At 43.8% G+C, this 10,000-nt stretch overlaps 1 protein-coding gene across 1 annotated transcript; it reads left to right on the top strand.

The window, feature by feature from the left end:
• Positions 1–3,591: 3,591 nt before the first annotated feature.
• Positions 3,592–9,101, top strand: kcnk7 (potassium channel, subfamily K, member 7). The gene is made up of 3 exons (XM_041238141.1): positions 3,592–4,322; positions 5,975–6,370; positions 7,866–9,101. The coding sequence occupies exons 1-3, from the start codon at positions 3,983–3,985 to the stop codon at positions 8,114–8,116; spliced, it is 987 nt and encodes a 328-aa protein (XP_041094075.1). The 5' UTR covers positions 3,592–3,982; the 3' UTR covers positions 8,117–9,101.
• The last annotated feature ends 899 nt before the right edge of the window (positions 9,102–10,000 follow it).

Below are 10,000 nucleotides of genomic sequence, written 5' to 3'. Positions count from 1 at the left end.
CATTGTATTTTGCCTGGTAATTTTGCAGCGTTTCCCATGGTTATACTGTATGTTTGCCATGTTTGTTATATGCTTTTCCTCTTTTCGATTAACGAGGCTTGCACATGCTTTATTACACTTTGCTGTGCCTTTACTGCGGGACACATCTGTAGCTTCAAGCTATCTGTAAACAGATGGGTTATACTGACCTCTGGTGGTGAGAAGAGGTAATTGGCTGGAGGCAATCCTAAAACCACATACTGTAAAGCCATAAATATTTGCAAGACTTTTATTGTGCGTTTTTTTGCGTATGGAAAAAAAAAACCCCCAAAAAAACAAAACCGCACACATTTTTGGCACGAATATCAAATTCCACTAACAATTCATACATTGTGTATTGCAACGGTATGTGTAGTGTTGTCCAGTAACACATTCTGTCAGTGGCGTCATTTCAGAAAGATGTCTTTGGAGAGGGGGGGGCAAAGTCGTGCCAACTTTGAATATTCCCTTTATAGCATCATAAATGAGGAAAAAAATAAAAATAAAAAAAACAGCGCTGCGCTTTGTCAACATCGCTCTTATTCTTAAAATAAATGATACAGAATGTGCAATGCGAGTATTATTGCAGCACGGCGCGGGGTTACAATAGCGTTCACAGCAGAGTCAGTGAAAACCACACGCTGTGTTCTTGGTGCGGTTCACACATCTGCGCACCACTGCCTTACACGAAGAACGCTTCGGTATCTTTACTGTCATGTTGGTCGTGTTGAGTTGAGGGGGGGGGGGGGGGGGGCTATATAATGAGTAATGAGTGTTTTTTTGTCCAGGGTTTGTGTGACGTCATGAACTGTACTGTGGGTGTTGTCGGGTGATTGGAAACGAGACATTTTGTGTTTGAATTAGAAGTGAGGAGTCGAATGGGTTAAAATTCAAATATGTTTTCCTCTAGAGGAATGATCTTTTTTTGACGTCACTATTATCACTTTTTTTCAAATGGCTCAGGATGCAACTATAGCCTTCATCCATAAATTATCTATCTATCTATCTATCTATCTATCTATCTATCTATCTCTATCTATCTATCTATCTGTCTGTCTGTATCTGTCTATCTATCTAGCTATCTGTCTGTCTGTCTATCTATCTGTCTGTCTGTCTATCTGTCTATCTATCTATCTATCTGTCTGTCTATCTATCTATATCTATCTATCTATCTGTCTGTCTATCTATCTATCTATCTATCTATCTATCTATCTATCTATCTATCTATCTGTCTGTCTGTCTGTCTATCTATCTATCTATCTATCTATCTATCTGTCTGTCTGTCTATCTATCTATCTATCTATCTGTCTGTCTGTCTATCTATCTATCTATCTATCTATCTATCTGTCTGTCTATCTGTCTATCTATCTAGCTATCTGTCTGTCTGTCTCTTTCTCTATCGACCGGTCTGTCTGTCTGTCTGTCTATCTATCTATCCTTCTGTATGTCTGTCTAACTATCTGTCTGTTTGTCTGTCTGTCTGTCTATCTGTCTGTCTCTCGATCTATCTATCTATCTATCTATCTATCTATCTATCTATCTATCTATCTATCTATCTCTATCTGTCTGTCTGTCTGTCTGTCTGTCTATCTGTCTATCTATCTATCCACACACACACACACAAATGAAAAACCCTTATAAACGTTTGCTGTGTTTTTTCAATGTGTTTTTGCAGCTATCCCATGCTTTCCCCATGGTCACACGGCGTTTACAATAGTTAGAATAGGAATAGGAATATGGGAGGACTGGCTGTGAGGGGGCGCTGTTCTCCTTGTCTCTGGCAATGTGAAAGCTGCCCTGTGGAAGCTGACCTCATTAGAGTGACAGCTCTTTCAACTCTTCACATGAGTGTATTCAGAGCTGCGAAACTCACTGGAGATCAGATGGTCTATCCGAACACTCTCAAAAACAACCCAATCGGGACTCCTAGAATCTTCAGTGGACACAATGCTTCCATAACACGTCCTGCACTGCCATTGGCTACATGGGTCTCAAGTGTGCAGTTTTGAAAGAAACACATAGTTAGAGCACACATATAATTAAAACATGCTATCTGGTACTACACTAGGATAAATGCTGGGGTGAAATGACCCAGGAAGTGTAAACAGAGATAACCTGATAATAAGACATACAAACTGAGAACTTCCCTTGAACGAAAGTAGTGCCAGAGATCATGTGTAAAACACTGTACACGCGTGCTACAGCATGTGTTTCTTTCAAAACTGCACATCTGATACCTTTGTAGCCAACGGAAGGGCAGAATGGGTAAGATTGATGGAATTTTTTTTATCATCTACAATTGCTTTAACATGACAATCCATGTTTGCAAAAACATAGTTTTCTTTCAAAACTAGACAGTGAGACCGATAAATGCAAAAGGCATGGAAGATGAATGAAATTCTTGTCACTTTAACACGCTTTGGGACCACAGAAGTAGCTTTAATTGTGTCTTTTTATTGAGGTCGCCTTAAAACAAGGCGTGGGTATTAGCTGTACTGTTGCTTGTCTCCGGGTTATTTATACCAGTTATTGGATCAGCCCTGGAACCCACATTTAAAACAGAGAAGCTTGTGACAGTCCTGTCATGTGATCAGCTGCTTCGTTATTTCCAGTTACGCTTGTCAAGTTATGTGTGACAAGCTCCTTGTCCGAGACAGTCACTACCAACACACCAGTGGAGCAGGACGACCTGTTGCCATGGAGGCAGAGGCAAGTTGCTATGCAACCAGTCCCACACTGCTTCCATAGAGCAGAGCTCAGCTACAGACAAGCACAGCACAGGAGGGAGAAGCAATCTCCCGCCTGGCTTCACTTTAAAGGCTAATAAGGCACAGTGAAAGCAAGGTAAAGACCAGAGAGGTGTGGTAAGCATATTAAACATAGTAAACACAATATAGTAAAATAACCATAATTCAACTGAACCCAAATTCTCACACCCTCTGGTTTTCATGCAGGCAGGTATAGAAAGGATGTGCATGACACATATTGTGGGTGTCCTGACGCATCTGCCCGCTGCTGCACAACATAAGAGAATGTTTTACATAGGACCGGTTTTAACACAGGAGTGACACCTCAAAGGAATTCGGACGATTTTTCAATTGGCAAGCTTCCTGATACAGGGAGGAGCAGCGTGTTCACAATCGCACTACTCACAACTGACACACAAACATTTGACTTCTTGATAGCTGCCTAGGGCAACCAGCCTACGTGTTTGCAGTGTACTGTTTGCACACAGAGAAATATATACCTGGTAGGTCTTTCTTAGACCACAGCAACTCACAGGCCCTGCCCAGGGCTTCCCAACCCTAGTCCTGGGGACCCCCTGCGTCTGCTGGTTTCCATTCCAACCCAACTCTCAATTACTGAACTAGACCCTTAATTGAACTGACAATTTGCTTAATTGGACCTTTTTACTTGTGAAACAGTTGCAGAGTTCAGCCATAAACATTTTACATGTAACTCGAACTCTGCAGCTGTTTCAGAGCTGAGAGTTTGTGATTGGGAAGCCCTGCCTACACCCTCTGTCAATGTAATTATCTCTTGGAGGGAATGAAAAGGTAATCCTATTGTGGAAGATAGGTGTTCAGCTCAAGCCCTGCCTTTTTTTAATAAAGGTGTGCCCGGCAGGGCGTCTCTTGCGAGCTGGCGAGACTCCAATCTCAATGAAGACGCACAGTGGATAGTTTAAATGTAATGAAGGCGGCTTATTGTCTACAAACAGCTACGTGTCACTGCAATTTGTACGTGTGAACTGTTTTTTTTTTTTTTTTTTTTTTGCAGTAGGAAACAAATTGTCAACACACTACCACCGGGCGCATTTTGCCAGTGGAAAATATACCCGCAGAGAAACTTCACACCTGGACACGAATTAAAGTTTAAAAGGAAAGGGGAGACGGTGGGGTGTCGGGTTTTGCTTTGATGCTCCGCTTCCTTTAAACAGCACAGCACCCCCCTCTCCTTCAGGATGGCGGTCGAATTCCTGGAGACGGTTCGGAAGTTCTGCCGATCCAGGGCGTTTTGGATCCTGGTGGCGAGTTATATCGGGTATGTAACGCTGGGCTCGGTGGTTTTGATGGCGCTGGAGCTGCCCCGGGAAGCGGAGCTGCGGGAGCAGCTGAGATCGCTGCGGGTCAGCTTTCTGGACTCGAACCCGTGCGTACAGAGCGACTTGCTGGAGTCCTTTGTGGAAAAAGTTCTGTTCGCCAAGAAATACGGAGTCTCGGCACTGGACGAGAGGAGTCTCGAATGCAATTATGATTTCACCTCGTCGTTGTTTTTCGTCAGTGCATTCCTCACCACCACAGGTAGGAATATATTCACCTGTACCTATTAAAACTGGCCGTTCTGGGGTGTTGTGTGTGTGTTATTTTATTAGTTAGTTATTTTAAATGCTTGTAATTGTTAATTTGATTTGTATACGTCTTTCATCTGCCATTTCTCTCCGTATGTTGTTCTTTTATCTGAAACTAGCGTATATAGACAGCTCTCCGGAGTCAGTTTGGTTCATTCATTGGCGGGTTTTCATTCATTGGTTTCATTCATTGGCATTTTTTTCACTTACAAACGGTTCAGAGTTTCTACTGCAATAGTTTTGTTCTGGAGAAATGACGAGTCAACATCCTAGAGGTTAAACCGTATGCCGAGAATACGTTTCTCGATTTAAAATCACATACTTATCACGTACCTATCACCTAGTGTTTGAAATGCATCCCGAAAAGGTAAAGTAGCCTGCCGAATACCCGAGGTAAACAAGCCAGCTTTACCTGCTGCCGTGGGAGTGCCGAGCAAACAAGCCGAACAGGTGTGTCTGAGCCGGCTGCTATCACAGGCAGGGGGCGCCAGAAATCATTCCTACTGGGGGCTGAGGAGTGGAGCCAAGGAGAACACCGTGGGGTTAATAAACTCTGACAGTTAACAGCTGTGATCTGTGTATTCATTATCATGACTAAGCAATAATATAATAATCTTTATATAGCGCCTTTCATAGTGGCGCACCATCACAAAGCGCTTTACAAGAGACCAGGGTGTGTCAGCAATGCATCAGCTGCAGAGTCTCTTACAACAACAGACGCACAGCAATGTAGCTGAGCCTGTATATTGTGCTATTGTGAGTGTTTTATATGGGAAATAACTAAATCAACACACGTTACGTTATGCCACACGCAAGGTACAAACCAGAAATAAAGACAGCATTTGTTTTTAAAGGTAAATGCATTGCGTTACCTTATTAAAGTAAAATTTAATGAACAACACATTTGTTGTGTTTTAAAATTTGTATGAGATTTTTCCCTGTGCAAAATTGCATGTGAACTTTTGTTCAGCTGTCTAGTTAACAGAAAATAAATAAATACATAATTAAAAAATCTCCCTAAATCCTGCTTTTAAGAATGGTTACAATTTTAAGAATATAATCTACAATTGGATCTAGGCTGTAGAGAACAATGAAACATACTCGGAAGCTTTGTCTTCTCTCTTTGTATATCGATTTTATCAAAAGCAATCCTGTGGTCTCAGGAGAGCGTTAGGCTTTTCAAGACTCTGATTAAAGAACCTGTGTTGCCTCTGTAGAGATTCCAAACATGTCTTCTCCCTGAACACAGCAGCCTGTCCCCATGAGACAATCTGTCCCTAAAAAGAGGCAGAATTAAAGCGATTACTCTCTGCGAGCCTCTCTCTGCTGGAGCACTGAAAATACTGCACAGGACAGGTGCTATTTCCTCCATCCACTAGGGGCAGTGTTGCAGGGGGGGCAGGTTAATGGTTACAGTCTTGTGTGCCAGCTGTAGAGTTCATGCACGCCCCATGAGTTAGCATTTATGTACAGTATTTATTGAAATGACTTCAAGGTAATGATGCCAAAATACATTTTAACCCCACAGTGACTAGACTGGAGAGTAAATTACTCAATGACCCAACACCTTATCTGGAGCGCTGTGTGTGTCCCTCTCGTTGCTAGGTTACGGTGAGACTGTGCCGATCTCCGATGGAGGGAAGCTCTTCTGTATTTTCTACTGCATGCTGGGAGTGCCCCTCACTCTGCTGGTCTTCGCCTGCATGGTTCAGAGGCTCATGGTGTTCGTGACGCGCAGGCCGGTGCGCTACGTGCACACGCGCTGGGGTTACGAGGCCGGCACGGTGGCGCTGGTGCACGCCCTCCTCTTGGGGGCGCTCATGATCACGTTCTTCTTCATCATCCCTGCTGCGATCTACACTGCCATGGAGGGAGACTGGAGCTTCCTGGAGTCGCTGTACTTCTGCTTCATCTCTCTGAGCACCATCGGGCTGGGGGACTACATCCCGGGCAAGACCAGGAGCCAGGCCGTGCGGCAGGCCTACGAGTTCGGGACCTCCTGTGAGTAAAATCCATACCATTTATTTTAGTGTGTCCAATTATGTTAGCTGTTAGGATCACTGAAAGTTCTGTGGGCGTCCTCTGATCCCAAGACCGAGCTAGCTTCCTCTTCTACACCCTGGAACTCCAGAGCGGATGTCAGCGAGCTACCACCCCCTGGAGGACAAAGGCCAGCCCTGCAGGTGTCCACTGTGAGCTCACTGGGCGCCTGGCCAGCAGGGTTTGCTGTAGCGCGATGAGGAGAAACACTCCCTGCCAGTTTTTCATCCCTAACCCAGGGGAGCTCAAGAGCCAATGCGACGCTCCATCAAAGACTTGCGATTCCTTACAGCCAGGGTGCGAATCTTTGCTGCCCTGACAGTATAACACCCTGCAGACCACGTGGCCGTGCCTTTACCAGGGGAGACGCTTGGGGACCCCTCAGTCAACCCCTCCCAATAACAGGCCTAAAGGATGGTGCAGCTAACAAAATAACTCCATTATTCGAACACGTGAAAGTTTACGGGGCCAAAATGTGTTTACAGATATTAACACATTCTTCAGTTGCAGTTACAGCTAACCATGGTCCTGGGTCCCTGCAGTGGCAGCTCCTAGCACAGTCTGTCCTCACCATGATTCATGCAAGGGATTGCCATACACTATCCCTTTAGTGAGCACGTGGAACTGGGCTGGAACATGTACTGGGCTTGAGGACCCTTGAAGATCTGCCTCTTTATGCAATACAGAATGAGATTCTCCTATGCTCCTCTACCAGCTCCTCTGTGCTGACCCGCCCTGCTGCAGAATTCTCTCTCTTGTCTATATCGATGGGAAGTGCTGACACTTTGTTTACTTTAGTTTAGCACAGGGAAGTCCCCAGTGCCAAAGTTCCCTTCGTCACAGGTTCCTATTGATGCACAAATCAAGGTAACGCTTTGCAAGAAGTGTCTTTTAGTAACACAGTACTTGCTTTACAAATGCATGTGTACTTATGCATGATTAGGGTTGTTATGCCTAGTCACAATGTACTTAATGCGTGAATATTTTTACATGATTTAATCCTAACCCTATCACTAACCCTAACCCTTTTCTGATAATTCTAATTAGATGTAAATAACGAACCAATTGGGGACAGCCGGGAGCAGCTAGCCAATCCAGTGGTTTTGGAATTTAAATTCCCCAGTGTTTAGTGCCCAGTAAAGCTGAGGGAACACAAAGCCTTTTTTGGGAAGCTTGAAACCTGGTTCCAGGAGACCTAGTTGGCTGTACCAAACCCCAAGCCTACTCTGGAGTGCCGTGCAGCGGTCTGAAACCCGGTCTCCTGAAACCAAGTTCCAAGCCACACAGTGTCTCCGTGTTCCCTCAGCTTTACACAGAAAATACAATAAAGCAGCGACGGTATTTATATTTCTGATTTTATAGTGACAACCCCTCCAGGGAACTGGAAAACTGTGCCTCTGACTCCCCCTGCTAGCTTGCAGCCGCCCCTCTCACTGCCTCTCTCTCCCCGCTCCAGGTTACCTGATCTTGGGACTCATCGGGATGCTGCTGGTCCTGGAGACGTTCTGGGAGTTGCCGGGGATCCAGCGCTTTGTGAAGATCTTCCGCAGCCCCTGGGAAACGCAGGAGAGCAAGCTAACCGTGCTGCCCATGGACGAGAGCATGACTGGGGGAGAGCTCTCTGCACCAGCCCCCTGGGAGGAAAAGAACCAGGGAGAGCCTTTCTATACACTGTCCTCTGGCAGCTACATGCCAGACAAGCACTGAGAAGCGAGGACAGACAGAGTCCAGTGCAGGACTGAAGCAAAATCCTACCCCTAGGCAGAGACACCAATACAGCAGAGCATCTAAAAACTGCTTCCTAGTGACTTCCTGTAAAACTTTGTCTAAGTTTTTGGTGACACTTAAATCACAAGAATTCCCTCGAAGGAATTACAGCCTTATTATGTGCAGATGGTGGCATATTATTTATTATTGTTATTATTATTATTGTTATTATAGATTCTTACACATCTGTTCTATACAGAGCACAGGATACAATACGGGGGTCCTGTTACATGTAACACAGGAAGGAAATGACAGGGAAGACCTCACTACGCCTTCATTCAAGTCATTGTAACTGACTCCAGTCCTGCTCTTCCATTCGCTACACTGGTCTCAAATGTGCAGTTTGGAAAGAAAAGCATGTTCTAGCAGGCATGGATTCTCATTTAAAACATGGCATTGGAGCTATTTTAAGTTAAATGAAGTTTCAACTTTCTTTGCCTTTTTCACAAGAAAGTATGGTATGCTTGAACTTCTGTGTGAATTCGCCTCCACGGTGTCTTTTGGGTCCTGTTATTGGCTGAAAGCTTGCCAGTCAACAGGGGAAGCAGCTGATTGGTTATTGACAGGAAAGAAGCCAGTGAAGAGGAGAATTTCACCTTCCTGCTGACCAAGGAAGTGCAACACTAACTGAAAACACTGATACCAGACAGAGGTTTCTTTAAGCAAGTGGAGTACCAGGGCGCATGTTTTAAGATGGAAGTAAATGCTTGCTATAAACATGTGTTTCTTTCAAAACTGCTCATTTTAGACCTATGTCAAAACAAGAGGAGACATCTGGGGATGTTATTGTATTAATGAGAAGGAAATGTGCAATCACAATGATAAAACTGAGAACAATAAATGAATATATTTATATTAATGAGAAGGAAATGTGCAATCACTGATAAAACTGAGAACAATAAATGAATATATTTATATTGACAATCTGGCAATGCTGGTTTGTTTCTTGATATTTTTTGTTGTTGTTGACTTGAATCTGATTTTGTTCCTCCTTTTGCATACATGCAATTAAAAAGATATATCAGCTGCAGCTATAAACCCTGAACCCTGCTGAGTTTAGAAATACTACCAGAACATAACAAATTCAATGGGCAGTGTTTCCACTGGAAGACGCTGAAGAAGACTCCTAGTCGAAACAGTCTTTCTTCTTGTCAGTTTATTATGTTTCTTTCAGTATTTCTAAATACAGCTAAAAAGCACCACTTTTTATTTGAGCCCCTTCCTTACAAGTATATGATGTTGGCATTCATTGTGAGTAGTTATTTCTGTGAGTATATGATTAGGTCCGTGTAGCTTTGACTATGAGTTCAGCTGCTGCTGTTCACTACCAGTCTGTCATAACCGTGACATAGTCATGACATAACCATGACAGACAGTACATAACTGTGACATAACCATGACATAGTCATGACATAGACGTGACATAACTGTGACATAAACTAGATCAGCCAGTCTTAACCGTATTCCTTAGAAATTGAAGATACTTTTTAAACCAATGTTTTCTTCTTAAAAATGTGCTGTGTCTTGCATTGGAGTAGAGTGATGCATGTATTAAAATCACCAACAAAGACAAACAGCAACACGACTGACTTACCCCCCCCCCCCCCCCCCCCGAGAAAATAGGAACAAAAACGTCACTGCCTGATCTCAAACCATCCATGACACGCAGACAGCCCTCTTCAGAGGGGGAGGACCAGGAAAGCTTTGTTGTTGTTACAGGCAGGTTCGTTTACCAATATACAATCAATCAATCTTTATTTTCATATAGCGCCTTTCACAGTGGATCACCATCACAAAGCGCTTTACAAAAGCAACAACAAGAAA

This window comes from Polyodon spathula, chromosome 47 (assembly GCF_017654505.1).
Source record: "Polyodon spathula isolate WHYD16114869_AA chromosome 47, ASM1765450v1, whole genome shotgun sequence".
NCBI classification, from domain to species: domain Eukaryota; kingdom Metazoa; phylum Chordata; class Actinopteri; order Acipenseriformes; family Polyodontidae; genus Polyodon; species Polyodon spathula.
This window is presented reverse-complemented; position numbering and strand designations above follow the sequence as displayed.